Source organism: Charadrius vociferus, unplaced genomic scaffold (genome assembly GCF_000708025.1).
Source record: "Charadrius vociferus isolate BGI_N301 unplaced genomic scaffold, ASM70802v2 scaffold142, whole genome shotgun sequence".
NCBI lineage: Eukaryota > Metazoa > Chordata > Aves > Charadriiformes > Charadriidae > Charadrius > Charadrius vociferus.
In genome coordinates, this window is record NW_009647025.1 from 1,036,220 (window position 1) to 1,053,051 (window position 16,832).

General features: G+C 41.9%; 1 protein-coding gene across 1 annotated transcript in view; it reads left to right on the plus strand.

Annotated features, from left to right (window-relative positions):
- Positions 1-16,832, plus strand: part of UTRN (utrophin) — a 389,280-nt gene that overhangs the window by 47,486 nt on the left and 324,962 nt on the right. The window contains 1 exon segment of the mRNA XM_009895523.1: positions 14,387-14,448. Within this exon segment, the coding sequence (XP_009893825.1) occupies positions 14,387-14,448 (62 nt within the window).

The window sequence follows — 16,832 nt, forward strand, 5'->3', positions numbered from 1 at the left end:
GGCCACACTGCTGGCTTATTTTCAGCCGGCTGTCAACCACTACACCCAGGTCCCTCTCCACCGGGCAGCTTTCCACCCACTCTTCCTCAAGCCTGTAGTGCTGCATGGGGTTGTTGTGACCCATGTGCAGGACCTGACACTTGGCCTTGTTGAACCTCATACCATTGGCCTCGGCCCATCAGTCCAGCCTGTCCAGATCTCTCTGTAGAGCCTTCCTACCCTCAAGCAGATCAACACGCCTGCCTAGCTTAGTGTCATCTGCGAACTTACTGAGGCTGCATTCAATCTCCTCATCCAGATCATTGATAAAGATATTAAAGAGAACTGGCCCCAGCACCGAGCCCTGGGGGACACCACTTGTGACTGGACACCAACTGGATTTAACTCCATTTGCCACCACTCTCTGGGCACAGCCATTCAGACAGTTTTTTACCCAGAGAAGAGTACACCTGTCCAGGCCATGAGCAGTCATTTTCTCCAGGAGAATGATGTGGGAAACGGTGTCAAAAGCTTTGCAAAAATCCAAGTAGATAACATTCACAGCTGTTCTCTCATCCACTAAGCGGGTCACCTTGTCATAGGAGGAGATCAGATTTGTCAGGCACGACCTGCCTTTCACAAACCCTTGCTGTCTGGGCCTGATCACCCTGTTCTCCTGCACGTGCTGTGTAATAGCACTGGGGATGATCTGTTCCATGACCTTCCCAGGTACTGAGGTCAGACTGACCAGCCTATAGTTCCCTGGGTCCTCCTTCTGGCCCTTCTTGTGGATGGGTGTCACATTTGCCAACCTCCAGCCAGCTGGGACCTCCCCAGTTACCCACGACTGCTCATAAATGATGCAAAGTGGCCTGGTGAGCACTTCCACCAGCTCCCTCAGTACCCTCGGGTGGATCCTATCTGGCCCCATAGATTTGTGTACCTCCAGGTGCTGAAGCAGGTTTCTCACCATTTCCCCTTGGATTACAGGGGCTTCATTCTGCTCCCCATCCCTGTCTTCTAGCTCAGGGGAAACTACATGTGATAGTTAATGATGCAGAATGTTCAAAGTAAACTGTTTTGCTTTTACTTTTGTAGAAAAGGATCTAAAATTGAGTTGAAAGTACTTTCAGGATTCATTCCCCACTTTCTACCCACACATAATTTGTAGTATACAAAACTAAAGATTCAAAAGCATGTGAGGACTACAGTGTCTTTAGGAGATTACCTGTGATTTTTATTTTGTAGTTGCATTTCACCCTGTTCATACCACTTGTTCTTTCTGTGATGGTAATGTTATTTTAATGTTTCAGAAATAATAATCTTCCTTTTACTACTTCTGCTAAGGTGTTACTTTTATTTGCATAACCTGAAGTGTGAAATGCATTGTTGTTTTTTTTTGTTTTTTTTTTTTTTACTACCCAGCTTTGTAGTTTGCCATAAGTTAAGTGCATCATTTTATTGAGAGTTTGAAATTCTTGTAAACGTGTAGGAAGTTAATTTGTTATAGTAGCTTTCTCACTCAGAGGAGTGCAAATATGTGTTAAATGGAAAGCAAGTTTCTCTTAACCCCACTGGGGAACCACATAAAAGAGTTTTGCTTTTCTTTGATAAAGAGCCAGTCTTTTTGTGTGCTTCTGGGATTGCATCCCTGCCTTATGCCCATGTCCTTTCTCTCCCTCATTTGACCCTTCACCTCTGAGCAATTACACATTAATCCAGACTCTTTGCAACCTGCTCAAATGTGTTGGAGCAATTAGGCTTTGCTTCACCAGAGCTGCCTGGCACCTGGGAGTTTTTACATGGGCAGAGCTGAAGAAACTAATGTGTGGGTGGCTCTTGGGAGAGCTGGGGATATGCAGATAAGGTGCTAATGGCCAACCTCAGACTGGCATGTCACACTGAACCCTGCCTTTAAGCACAGCTCTTGTTCTAGCTGTGCTTATATTGTGTATTTCTTGTGGGAGATTTGGTAAATACTTGTTCGGTAGGAATTGTTTATAGTAAGAAACATTATTTGATGCTACTTGCAAATAATTTTTCTTTCTGGAGTGAAGGCAGGGGTGTGAAAGTCTTGGAAGAAATTCCCCCTTGCATAATGTGACCCAGCAATGGTGATCTTCTCCTGGCTTTTTCTGGGGTGGGGTTTAAGTGCCGATCTTACTTTAATCAAGTATGACACTACAAAGGCATAAGTACTTTTATTGATTAAAATATCTCAGATTAAATGCTCTGATAAACCTTTGAATTGAGGAAATGAACATTTTGTATTGCCTCAAATGCTTTTGTCTGCTACACAGGTTGTACTTTGTATCTTGCTTTTGCTCTGCTTTATAGCCTTTCTTATTGGCAGAAAGAGTTAATCTGCCATGTAGTTACACTCTTTTCCTCAAAATTAGTGAATTAAGCCAGCAAAAGTTCTTCTTTGACACAGCTTTGGCTGTGCCAGACGAGGTTTTGTTATTAGTGATATCCATGTGCATTTTTCATATCCAAGCTAATATAGTTGTGCCAGCAAAACTCAACAGTGTATGTCGGTGTTAGATGCTGACTTGCGCCCATCAGTGGTCAAAACTTTTTTCAGACTAAACCTTACAGCATTGCTTCCTGTGTTGCAAGTTAGTTTTCATTTTAGAGGTTATTCAAGGGTACAAAGGCCTTCTGTATGGAGGGAAATTCCTGAGCGCTTGAGTTTAAAACATTGCTATCTAGTTAGGTCAAAGTTGCATTGCAGGTCTGGTTTCAAAAGGTCTTAACACTGTTACTGAACTAGTCTCTTAATCTTCTATGTTGGCTGTTCCAACACTGAAATTGGTCTGATGGACTGGTTTATGCTGCTTACATCTCTGTAAACCTGGGTGCTTGGATTCACACCTCCTGTTGGATTTAGCAGTGGGTCACTCAGGGCAGCGGGTTACCATAAGGAGGGCTGTGATGGGTTTAGCCTGGTGTGGTACCTGCGGTGGTGTCCACAGCTAGGTACCATGTGCTTACACTTCATCCATAAGCGCATCTTCAGTGGTGCTTCCTCTAATATACCTTACTTCCCAGTGGTTTGCAGTTCAGGGATTTCTTCAGCCATGAATTATATCCATCTTTTTGTGGACTCTTAATTCCGTAAGCTCGTCTCTAATTTTTTAGCCTATTTGTACTAGTACCCTCATTTGTCTTGCTTTCACTGGTGGTTACTGTCATTAATTTTGGTACTCAGGCTAGCGATATTCAGGCTGCAAACTTCAGCCTCACTGAGATGTAGACACCACCTGCTCTTCTGCAGGGACATTGATCTTCGGTGAAACAGAAAGTCGGTGACTTGAAGCTGTTGCACTGCCTCAGCTGGGCAGCTGCCTGCCGGGCAAGGGCTGTGGATCCTGAGCCCACATGGTGCCTGACTCCTTAGCACCGGGAAGGTGCAGAAGAATCCTTTCTGAAAATGCATGCAGGGCAGGATTACACCTGTGAGTATGACTGATCTACTGGAGTTGTTGCTGGAGGCAGCAGTAATAATCTGCCTTGTAATTACCTGCTTTCATTAGGTGATCTTCCTTTTTGTATAGCCAGTTTCTAGGAAGGTAAAGGTGATGTGTCTGTTCTGAATTCCACATGCCCTCACAAAACCATTTGAGGTGATAGAGTGGCAGTACTCAAACCCCACGTTTGAACAGATTTCATCACAGTCCTCCTAAAAGTTGGTCATTAAATAATAAAAGCACGGGGATTGGGAAGTGTACATATAATCCTTTGCCTAAACAATTAGCAGCTAAAATTCCTTGGCTCAGGTTCTTGACAGTCTTTGAACTTTGGTTGCTCTCCTTTTGACTGCTCTATTCCTGTGTCTTCTCCAGTTTTGGTCACGCTGTTTGGAGTGGTATGTCCTGAACGAGCTTTCTGTACTGAAGTGGGAGGTCTTCTGTGGGCTCATGTTGATGGTGATCAGTGGCTTGTGTGATTGCATAAATGCCTGTTTTAATGCATTCCAGATATTCATCCTGCAGTTGTTGAATAGAACTTATTCAGAGCAGTTAATCAGGGAGGGGGTTCAACCTTGGGGCCTAATTAATTGACTAAGCTAGGGAAGGAAACGTGAGTTTAATTAGGATATAGGATTAGTAGTGCCTTGACCTACTGCTTTTCTGATCAAATGACAAAAGAAAATTCTTATGTTTGCCAGAAGCCATAAGAAGTGACCATTCATAATACTTTATTCCACTTTCTCTTTTATTCTTTCCTCATTAAGGTGTCTCACTAAATACATGAATCGAATAAGACACCTTTATGACTGTTTCTTCTTGCCTCTAGAGAAAGAATAGTAATTTCTGCATGGACAGAGTACTCAAAGCTTTGCTTAGCATTGCATTTTTCTGCACAAAGGTTCCCCCTTCCCCAGTGGTACAATATTTCTTTTCCTTGGCTAGCAAAGAAATGTGACTGGGAAATGAAATACTCAGTTTATCTCAAGAAGTGGACTTGCCTTTTGCTTAATCCTCCCCACTAGGGCTGGGTGACAGTACAAAACACTTAATATACTTTGGGAAGCTAAAAGCAGGTTAACTTAGGGTGATTGTATGTGTAGTGAACTTGCTGGAGTATTTTAGTGATAGAAATGAGAGTATTTGGTGTTGTTTGCTCTAACAAATATTTTGGCTTTAAATTATTCATCTTACTCATTCTTTTTGCTTACTTCTTTATGTTTAGAGCACCACTACACCATATGAATTTTACGGGCTTCCTTTAAACCTTCTACATTTCAGGTTTCATCTTAGTAATTACAAAGGTTAATAGGTTGAGGTAAATAATTTACAGGCATCACTGTGACTGATCATTAACAAAATAATGGAATGGCTAATGAAGCTCAGACTTAGCCTGGCTGGAAACAAAATAAACAGTTTATTCTTTTTTAAACGTTATTTGCCTATTTGATTTCTGTAAAGACTGGGGTCAACTTTGTTGCTGAGATCAGTATGCAACAGTTTGAGTTGAGGAATACTTTGTATTTGGGCTCGTTTCCCCCCTGCTTCCGTCTTCCAAGTGTTGCCTGCCCACAGATTCATAAGGGTAACATGACTTGATGTGAGGTTTGGTTGTGAAAAATTGAAATGTGTTAGGCTATGGTTATAAGCTGGCCACAGAAGACCGTAGAAGCTTTCTAGTACATAGTCGGTTGAGTGAAATTGTGTTAGTGAGCAGCTTTCCAGCAAGTGAATTGGTGAGCTTTAGGTGCTGGCAAGTTTGTGAAACAGGAGCTTGCTTCTTTTCTTTTTCATTCCTTTTCTTTATCATAAGCATGTTGCATGTTCTTGGGCATGATTCCCTCTACTCAGTGTTGGTGAGGCCTCACCTGGAGTACTTGGTCCAGTTCTGGGCTCCCTAGTACAGGAGAGACATTAATGTTACTGGAGTGAGGCCAGTGGAGGGCCACCGAGACGATCAAGGGAGTGGAGCATCTCTCCTATGAGGAAAGGCTTAGAGAGCTGGGACTGTTCAACATGGAGAAGAGAATGATCAGGATCAGGGGGATGTAACCGAAGTTTATAAATACCTGAAGGGAGAGTGTAAAGAGGATAGAGCCAGGCTCTTCTGAGCAGTGCCCAGTGGAAGGGCAAGAGGCGATGGGAACAAACTGAAACAGAGGACATTCTATTTCTCCTTAAAACACTGGCATGCACAGGTTACCCACAGAGGTTCTGGACTCTCTGTCCTTGCAGATGTTCAAAATCTGACTGGACATGGCCCTGAGCAATCTGCTCTGACTAGGGGTGTTGAACTAAACAAACTATCTCTGTAGGTGCCTTCTGACCTCTGCCATGCTGTGCTTTCTGTGAAAACGCTTTAATGCAAAATTTTACTAAACATCTTTGGAGCACTGCAAAGAGTGGTAGATTTCATATGGGTGGTGAAGCTTGCTTAATATTTGTAAGATGGCTTGAGGCATTCATATGAGGGTGCTAGAAGACTTTTATTGATATTGCAGTGATTATAACAGGAAATTGTAACGGGTATAAACTATACATGTTCATTGTATTTGGGGTTTTTTTGGGTCTAGGAATCTTGTTCCAAGTCACAAAGTGAGTGTTATGGCTTTTTAAAGATACTTGTTTACCATTCTCTTTTCCTAATTTCTGAGTTAATTAGCACTGGAAAGTTTGGGTTTTTTTGTTTTTTGTTTTTTTTTTTTTTTTTTTGTGTGTGTATTACCTTCCATGGATGAAATACAATTGTATGTGTGCTATTTTTCTTGGGTCTTAAGACTGAATTTCTAAATACCATCAGAGATTTGAGGCGATCAAACCTAGAAAACTAATACCTTGACTTTGCATATCTCAACTGCTGAAGTTGCTATGTTATGAATGTCTTATGTACTGGTCTGCTAGGAAAGACTTAAATTCCGTGGGGTTATAAATTCCATTTGTTTTTTAAATAACTCTAGTCGGCATGCTGCTGTCACTGAAATGGAACCTATATGGTCTGCATTGGGAGGTAATTTTAATTTGCTTGCAGAAACATTTAAATAGCATTTATGTAATTTTTAAATATGTTAACAGCATACACTTTTTTGAAATCTTTTGATTAATCTATTTTCACAAGGAAAGTAGGATATTCTTATTATGCTTGTCTGTTTCTCCCCCCCCCTCCCCCCCCCGCAAAACTGGTCCAATTCTGATCAACTAGTGGGAAATTTAATCCAATTTTCATGTCATAAAGCTAATTAAATAGCTACAGGTTGTGTGAAAATCAGTGGCTGGAAGAAGAAGAGGCCTTGAACACAGTGCCTCTACTAAAGAAGGAAATAAAAAAACCCAAACCATATAGATGTCTTTGCTGCTGCCTGATGGGTGGCCAGTCAGCATCTGCATGTGAGGTACAATCTGGTGCCCACCCAACTGGCTGTGACTTGTACCACGTGTGCTGGGATGAGGTGGGAGCTTGCAGTGACAGGCCAAGAAGTTGTGGAGAGGAGCTGGCACTGGTGGGGCATACTAATATGTAGGAAGCCAAGCATTATTAATCTACTTATTAGAAAATTGGAGCATGTAGTAATATGTAGGAGCCACGTATTATTAGTTTACACCTCAGGAACTGGCTTCTATTAATGAAAAGCTGTTGACCTAGAGAGGTTTAGAGCAGGAACGATGATGGACTGTGGTGGAAGGAGATCTGGGACAAGTTGAGGAGAGATGGATGGAGGAGCCTGGAAAAAAATGGACAGCTCTAAGAAGGGATGGATCAGGAAAGGTTTTAATATTTGGGAGTGAAAAGACAGAGAATAGGGGATGAGGAGTATGTGGGATTGCAGCATTTGGTTTTTGGAAAAGGAAGATAGGACAACCTCTGGTTGAACAGATCTGGGATAAAAGAGACTCCGGAATATGAGAGGGCAGAAGTTCAGTCTTGTGAATAAGAACTTCACAGCGTGCTACTGTCTTTACCCGCATGTCACAGAGAACAAAGTAATGTTATGTCTTTTGTACCGTGAACATTGTTTCCTGAAGATGTTCAAACAAGGTTGTTTGTGATATCTTCCTGACTTGAAACTCTGCCATAACTAGTAGAGAGAGATACTTGCATATATGCAGTTTATGGCTTGGCTTCATTCTCTGCCCGAGCAATATTGCTTACTTGGGCCTGCGCAGGGTGTCTGACATCTGTTCTGTCTCTGCTTCCTTCTGGTATGCAGATGGGCTTTTTGTGGGGTCGGCTCCTGTGTTATGCAGGAGATTACGCTAGATGATCACAATGATCCCTCTGACCTTATATCCCGTGAATCGCCTCCACAAATGCAAGTGAGCCTAATAATAGTTCTAATTTGGGCAGAGAAAAAAGAGCAGATGGCTAACACCAACTTGTGGAAAGCAATTCTGTTTTCTTTGTAACAACTTAGAAGTGTGAAGACCTAATCTCTGTTCATAACACAACAAGTGGTAATAAATCTAGTTTGTGATTTCTACCTTTGATTTGTGTCTGTAAATTTACGCTGTCTCTTTAAGTGCCCCCCTGTTTGTGTGCTTAGAAACGTCTTAATTGCCAGATTTTGGCCAGGAGTTATCCGCCTTTCTCCTTTTCTCTTTCCATGTGCCAGTCATTTTGGGACCTCAGGGAGATGGTGAGGGCATCTTCCTCTCCCTGTGTGTGAAGTTTGTTCTTTGATATCTATGGGGGGGCATATAATCCAATCCACTCTCTATCATTTTAAAGGTATTTGCAATACCTTTATTTCAGGGTTGTGTGGTTGTTTTGGTTTTTTTTTTTTTTCCCCACAGTGCACTTGCAGATAGCTGAAACCATTTGCTCTTACCAAAGACATCGGCAGAAACTCTTCCAGCCTCAAACCTTGCTGCGTGATCACTGGCAGTTTGTGAAATATGTGCCAAAATGTATTTTTATCACACACAAAGGCTTCCCAGGGCTGTCTTGCACTGGGAGTTGATGCTACTTGGTTTGACCAAATGTTAGGGAGCCATTGCAGGCTGCTGGAGTTAAATGCCGGCTTGCTGGGCCCTGGCGACCCTCCAGAGTAGCCCCATGTAGCTGTTGGGACACTTTCCCTCCAGTTCTTGGTTTTGTATTGTCATCCTGTGAAAACAGCAGGGTCACTGGCTGACCAGCATGGGCCGTCAGCCCCCGTGTGTGGTGCAGCAGCATTATTTCTGTCTCCCGAGACCTTGCTGTTCTTTCTAGCTTCCTTTTAAACGTCATTCCAATGTGCTGAGACAGACAGTGTGGCATGTTAGATTGCTTTTGCTGGGAGGTATGGAAACAGCTATTTTAATATTGCTTCAGCTGTGAGGATGCCTTCTTCTAGTTATCAGTTGCTGGGGTATTGTTTTATTGTGAAGTAAATACAATTTAGCTTAGACTCACAGCACGCTTTTGTGGGAACCATGGGGTGGTCCTCATTACTCCTCCGTGGTGTCTTGTTTTTGATGGTGTCTGCTGCTGGGAAACACCAGGGAGTGACGTGCAGGGAGTTTTTTAGTTTTGGGTTTTCTTTTTTTTGGTAATGCTCGTATTTCATAGTCTGGTCTATACAGAGAATTTACAATTTGGGCAACTGCCTTTTATGTGGCAGTTGCTATAGGCAGGCATCAGTACTTTTTTTGTTAGAGACATTATTAATATAATTGGTTTTGCCCAACTGCTGAAGTTTGATGGAGAGGGAAGGAGAAGGAATGAAGGAAAACTTAGTGCTGATTGCAGAAATTAAAATTGCAGTGCAAAGGTGAAAGCTTACAAGTGAATTACTTGTTGCTGGAACCATTTGTTCTACCGTGGTGTTGCAAGAGAAGAGGGGATCTGCAGAACAATCTTAACTTTTGCTTTCTGTTTCTCTAAAAAAACCGCAACAGTCTCCTCCCTAAAAAAGTCAAACCCAACCCAAAACCTCAGGGTTGCTGATAAAGAGTATTCTGCGTTCATGAAGTCAGGGTCCAGTAGTCCCAAAGAGCATCAGAGGTTCTTCTGTGAGCTTGGTGGTCACAAACTCTGGTGCTTTGTGGCTTGCTTGGCTTTTTGCCTCTTGCTAGCGGGGATAAAAACCATGCTGGTTTCCATCCTCAAATTTTAGATGCTTATTTTGTGTCTTTTTATATGTGAATTAGTCTGAGTGAGTTTGACAAAAAGATGGATACTTTCAAAATGCTTTTTCTAGCCAGAAAATCCTGCACCCAAGAATACAGAACTTTCTCCTCTTTTTTGTTCACGTTGTCAGGGTTTCGTATGCATGCTAGTCCTGGGTGGGGCGGTATCTATGACAGATACTTTTGCTTGCCTAAAGGCTTAGGCAAAGAGGTGTTGCTAAATTTGTTACATTCCAAATGTCCTAATTGAAACCCACAGGCTAATTCCTTCTTTTATTTCTAAATTCCTTTGCTGAGAACTTAAATGAGAACTTAAATAAAGAGGTGGGGAAGTAAAATTTAAGTCTTAAAATGTTAGATGACTCGTTAACTTGCGGGAATGGTTGGGCAATTTCTGTACTTTATATGCCAGTCTAGACTGTACGCTTCTCCAGGGCACTTTCATTACAGTGCTGCTCTGCCAGCTGTTTTGGGTGTGATAACTTTTGTCTTTCAGAAGCTAAATAACACAGTTCTGTCATCTAAGCATGTAATGCGTTTTGGGGAAAGCTGGCTCTCAGTATGAAGCCGAGGTTGAGTAAAGGACAAACCACAATCTGGTGAGGCTTTTGTTTTTACCTCTATTTTTAGATCATTTAGATTCCTTTTTTTGCTCCTGAACATAATATTCACAAGGTAACAGACTGAACTTGAACTGCGGCTTCAAGGTGCCCCAATACAATTAAGGGACAATGTTGAGCGTAGAGGAGGTACGTAAGGCTGTAAAAGTTGCTGTTGGGGGCAACTGGATGCCAGTACACAGGCTGGGAATCTGATCACAAGAGCCAGTTGTTTTGAGTGTACTCCAGTTGCGCGGACATACATCATGTTGTATAAGAGAAACAGGCTTCAGCAAACAAGCATCCGGGATAGGAAGCTTTTCTTCTCTCTGTCATCACGAGAGTTTAATTTTGTGTGTGTGTTTAGGTTTCTTTTTATTTCCTCTTAAAGGAACAAACTGTTCCGACACTGACCATTACAAGTCCATTAAGTAACTGGAGGGCAGGCAGAGCCATACTGGCCAGAGGAAACAGTCGGTAGGTGATGGAGCAGAACTTGGCCCTCAGTCAGTCCTTGGGGGACTGCGGTGGTGTGAAAGGAAACACAAATGTTTTTGCAACTCTGTGAATTTGTTTCTCACTGGGCTGTGACTTGCTGACATTTTTAATGTCTTGTGTGAGAAGTTGAGTGGCTGTAGTACCACGTGCTTTGCTGCATGGTAATACTGGGGTTTTTTTGACCGAATGTGGCTAATTTGTTATCTGAATCATAATGTCAGCCTCTGGATGTTAGCTTTACAGACTCATAGGAATCTAAAGAAAATTAATTTGAGGGATAAAATAACTTGTCACTGTTGGTAACAAAGCACCAGCATTTCAGCCACAAATTTCTTTGCAGGGATTTATAGCAGAAAGCTTGCACAACCCTAGCTATAATGGCCAATTACAAATATCTTTGCTTCAGGGGCTTTTATAAAGCAAATATGAAAGCAGAGTCTGACTGGGCAAGTGTCATCTATGGGTTTTATTACTGAGCAGGATGTTTTGGGAAGATGGGAGTCGTGACAGTTCTCGTTCCTTGGCTTAACTGAAATAGAAAGTTTGCTCTGATACTGAAGAGATAGTAGGGGTATATACATTCATATTCTTTCTTTCACCATTAGACTAAGTAGTTCCTGTGTATTGAAGTCATGTGTGTTTTGGTCTGTTAGTTGTGGTTTGTTGTTTTTTTTTTTTTTTCTTTTCTTTCCCCCTCCTCCCTAGGAAACCCTCTTTTCAAAAAGAGGGGGAAAGGGTCTGGATTTTTAGTAAATGTCGCATATGCTACTGCAGTACCTACAGCAGGAGCACTTTCACAACCTGGACCAGGGGAGCAGCTGTAAGTGCAGGACTTGCTGATGGAGTGCTGATGGGCTGAAGCTGGTGTAATGCTGAGAAGAGCTGTCACCTCCTGCCACGTGTGTGCCTGTGAAGGGGCTGAGCCCCGCAAGACTGGGCTGTGTAGAGCTCCCAGTGCACAGGATTTATAAATCCATGACCCTTTTCATAACTGTTGTTATCCTTTTACACAGTCAATACAACTATTTTTGGTCTCTGTTCGTGCTTTGCCTTTATCATCTTAAGGAGTAAGCACATTAAAAGAACGCAGGACCTCGAACTTTCATTATTTTATTCTCACAGAAGCTTAAGGAAAGAAAACGGCAGTCCTAGCTTTAGGAAAGCATCCTGGTACATAGGTATGTACTTGGGGTTTTTGGCAGAAAAGGGACAGAGGTTACTGAATGATATTTAAACAGAGAAGGATGTTTAAATCTCAATACATTCAATACAAGAACTATTTACAGTTAACCTAAATGGAAAACATTATCAAGAGTTGGATAGAGCCTGGGACTGAGTTTTGTACAAAGCTAGCTTTTTGGTCCAACAGTGGCAGTTAATAATCTAGTCTGTTCCTGTCTCCTAAAGAAAAAAAACAACCAACCTTGGAGGGAAAAAATAGAGTAAATATATTCAGTATATTTGGAGTTTCAATCCTGACCCCCGTCAGTCTCTTTTGAGATGGGTACTTGGCACATCTATCCTGCTGGTAGATCCTATCTGTCTTTGATGGCAAGGCTCTATTTCCTTGAGGGAAGAGAGCAGGGTTAATGAGATCTTTTAGATAATTGTATTCCCCCGGAACAATACCTTGAATTTAAACGAGATGTTTTAAGCATGGCCTGCTGTGCTTGCACTGTGTAGGTATCTTGAAGCTCTTTCAGAAAAATCTTTTTCTGTATTGGCCTGTCTTTGATTTCTGGTTGAGATCGAGGTGCGACTGAGGAGTAGGCTGTGTTGGATCAGCTTTAGATGGCGAAGAGGAGAGGCACAAAAGGGTGAAACAATGGCTGCTGGCTGCAGCGTTGCAGCAGACATGGACTCTTTGGTGTGCCCTAAGCAGGTTTTTCAACCATAGCCTAAAAGGACCCCAGAACTTAGGTTTTATTTTAAATTGATGAACATTTTCAAAAAGCTTAGCAAGTCTTTTAACTGTCATGACATCTCATTTCTTACCAACATGACTACTTCTCTTGTCTGGACTGAGCTGTAGCTGCTATTCCTTTTTCATGTCTGTTAGGTGAAAAACACCTGGTCATTTGTTCCATTGCTCCAGTAGCCTGTGTGTAATAGATTTATGGCTAGGTATATTAGTCATGAATGGCATCAGTTTCAGATGCATGTTGGGTCAGAAACAAGAAATATTGAGGTCACCTACCTAAGGACTCTTCTGGTAGTAATCTGATTTTTTTTTTCAGTTTTTTTTTTAATAAACATCTGGAATTTGTAGGTAAAACTTCCCTGCACAACGGTCTCAATTACTGCTCTCTGGGAGGTATGATCTTTTAAGTGATGCCTTTTAATCGTAATCTGATATCTCTGCAGATTGCATAATTTTTTTTTCCCCGTTTCATGAAGTGCAACATTTGAGTTTCGATCCATTTTTTCTATGGCTTCGTCCTAATGCAGGGACTGGTGGTCTGAACACCATGGTGGTGCTCGGAAAAATCGGTGCCAGCTGCCACCGAGAGGTTCTGCAGGAGAGCATCCCAGGCAGCAGTGTGCTGTGGGTGCCTGAAGCGTATCGCGAGGCTGGACTGTCAAGAAGGAGTCTTGAAGGCCTCTTGGAGATTATGATCTGGGTTGCAGCTGTCAAACTGAGTTTCCCCAGTGGAAGGCACTATCTGCCTTGGTTGTTCTCTGCTGCATGGATTTGGAGGTTAAAGCCTGTCACAGGCTGCATGTGTATCTTTTCTTGGCTGCAGCAAGCAGGCCTGAAAATCTGTGGTGGGCCAACTTCCTTTGCCCGGTCTGTTGTCATCAGGTAATTCGCTGTCATTTAAGTGCAGATGATGAGGCATAATCTCACCCTTAGCACTGCTCAGTGCAATTTACCCACGAGGTGACCTGTGATATGGGCAGGGCTGTGCTGGCGGTGACTCAGCCTGGTTTAGTGGGACAGACTCTGCAAAATTGCAGGTGACTCCCAATGGCTTCCTTAAACAACCTGGGAAGCTATCTTTTCTCTGCACAGACGGATGCCACTGCTTCTCCCCCTGCTTTTGACCTGTAGGTGTTTGCCTGCCTTTCCTCCTTGTCCTGCTGTGTCCTCCTGGCTGTCTCCTGGACCCTAGGTGGTGGTACTTTGGTGCCACACCAGTAGGGGCATCTGAAGGGAAGGTCTGCTGAGCTTATCCCAGAAGTTAGATGAACTTGACTGTGACTGATCACACCTGGGCTCCTAACCTAGGTGTGAAACCAGGCTGAGGGTGGGTAAGGATGCCAGTGCTTCAAGGGTTATTCCAGCAGCTTTGCTACTGCAGTTCCTGTGCCGCATACTGAAGGAGGCTATTATCTGCATCAGAAGCTTGAATAAGGACCTCAGCAGCTTTTGGAATAATGCATCCAGGCAAAAAGGTGTTAACAAAATCTGTTGATTAAAAGCCCATGGTTTCATAGGTTGCTCTTCATCAGATGGAAAGCCTGTGAATTTGGTCCATCAGTATCCTGCCCAGGAGGTGCTGTGGGTCTGATTGTAATGCAAAGGAGCTGCTGTGGTTGCCAGCAAAGTTGACACCTTTGTGTGACTCTGCAGGTACCAAAGTCTTGTAGAGGTTTGAACAGCTTTATTGACAGATTAGGCAAAAAATTCTCCCACTGAGTCAGAATAGTGTTTAATATTACCTGTTTTAAGTAATCTAGGATTAAGAAGAATGCATTTTCACTCATTGTTTTCTTCTTATTTTCTCTCTCCAGATGAACACAATGATGTACAGAAAAAGACCTTTACAAAATGGATAAATGCTCGGTTTTCCAAGGTAATGTTGGGTTGAAAGTACTACTTTATTTTGTTTGATTCACTGTTTAGAACAATATTGGTTAAATATACTTTGCTCTTACTTTTGGCAAATACTCCTAGTAAAATGTGTCAAAATGTGTAACAAAACCAGATAAAATACAGTCATTTTTGTTCCCTCTGTTTCCCCATGCACATAAACATGATACTACATGTCTTGTTTAAGAAAATATGAAAGATTCTATTTGTTAATATATTAAAATACAGTTATTTGCATGATGGCGTCTGTTTGGGTTTTGGCCCTTTCACTCTATACAGTTTATTTTTACATGCAATTTTCTGGGTGCATTACAGCAGATTTTGAACCTTAGTTGCTGTGTTAACTCCCAGTGCTGCTGAGTCAGCTTTACTCATTCAAAATACTCTGGAAACCTCCAGTTGAAGCCACCTGGTGTTGCTACTTGAGTCTTCACTGTGAAATTTTGTATAATTACTTGCTCATTTTGAAATTTCCTTGGCAGTCATGCTGTACATTTCTTGTTTTAATTCTCTTTACTGACTTGAAACTTACTGAGGATCTTGTTTGGGGATGAGAAAGGAAATGGTGGTTACTTTGGGATACTATTTAAAGCCTGCTTTTCAGGCTGTTCTGCTGATAGTGAAAAACAACACTTTGCCCAGGAGCGCAGTGGCTGTGCGATGTTTCCCTACTTTACCGTTTGAATGTGTGAAGGAACCTGGGCTATTATTAGAGAAAAATCTTGGGTTTTTTTTCTAGCCAGCATGGTGCCACAAGTGGGATAAGTACTAGTTTGCACCCTTAATGAAAAGGGGCATGCATGCGAAATCCTGCAAGTAGATATAAATATAGAAGGAAGAACGTGTGCGTGTGTTGGGGGTGGGTGGTTTGTTTTTCTGTTTAAGTAAAGCTACGACTGTGCTGTAGCAATGAATGGCTGCCTCTGGAGCATTCCCCTTCTGAAGTTCTTGGTCAGCAGCATAAGAAATTTTTACCTTCCTTCCCTTCCTGTGCAACAGGAGTACTGGGCAATGCAAGGCTTGCGGCTTTGGTTGATTCACTTGGGCTTAGGTTTGTTTTGGTTGAAAGCTGATAACCTGCACTCTTCATCCAATGCATTCTTGGCTATTTTGTATGCGTAACTAGTTGCTCTACACTCTGCTTTTGACTGCTGCTGAGAGGAAACACAAAGAGGGTTAGGCAGGGAAGGATCATGTAAGGAGTGAAAACGTGGTGAGAAAGGAAGGCCTGCTTGTAGAGACTCACCCTGGCATAAAGGTGGCACGAACTCAGAAATGACAGTGACACTGAGAATGTGCTATGTGGCTGGTTTGTATGTGTTACAGATGTTGCATTGAAATAGGTAATATCGTTTTCAATCTTTATACTTCTACAACCATGGATATATTTTACGAAGTTCCTTTTACACTATGTATTCAGACACATCCTGCTTAGCTCCTGTATTTTCCTGCCATAGGATACAGTCAGATACTCATTGGATTCGAAGTAACTCTGTAACTTCATGGCCCATTAAACTACCCAAAGCTATGAAAGCCATGTGAATGATTAACGAGTCTCGTATAAAAGGAGATACTCTGGACTACTGCTCATCCAATTCAAACTGGAGCATGGCTACTTTGCCAAGACAAGACACAGATTTATGAAGACTGGCATGCTCAGATTGCAAGGAAATTGCTAGTGTTAAGTAGAAATCACCTCATGTAAGAAAGCCTAGTTTCAACTGTGCCTTGAAAATGTAAAGAGATTGATTTCAGTCTTATTGATGTTTTTTCATTTACCAAGTCATTTGGGTTGTTTAAAATTCATTTTCTGTGAACTAGATTGATTCAGCTGCTTAGTAGGATAGAGAGATTTTAGAGGCTGGGTAAATGTAATCTGACTCACACTGCAAAACCCAAAATGGTAACTGAGGAATTTTGTACGAAACCACAAAGTTCACTCCAAGAATTTTACTTGTCCTTCCATGTTAATTATATTGTAGTTGCCCTTCATTTAAACACATAAATAAAAAAGTAAACACATAAATAAATATTTGAGCCTCTATAAACTAGTTTGACATACAAAAATCCTAAAATTCCAATTGCATAATGTATTCAAAATCACTGAACTTGATTTAAATAAATTCAGTAGGGTTTTATAAAGGATCTAGAAAGAAAGCAATGTTTTTCCCTTCTCTCATCAGAGAATAGGTAGATGAGTAAAACACAGTAAGTCTCTCAAGTATGCTGTGAGGTACCCATATCTGCTTTGGGAACCTATTCAGTGAGATATAAGTTCTTGCGCTCGTTCACAGTACAATAACTTGTGTTTGTGTGCTCCTTTGAACTGTGCTAGAACAAAATGCATCGTATTTGCACATATTTCTT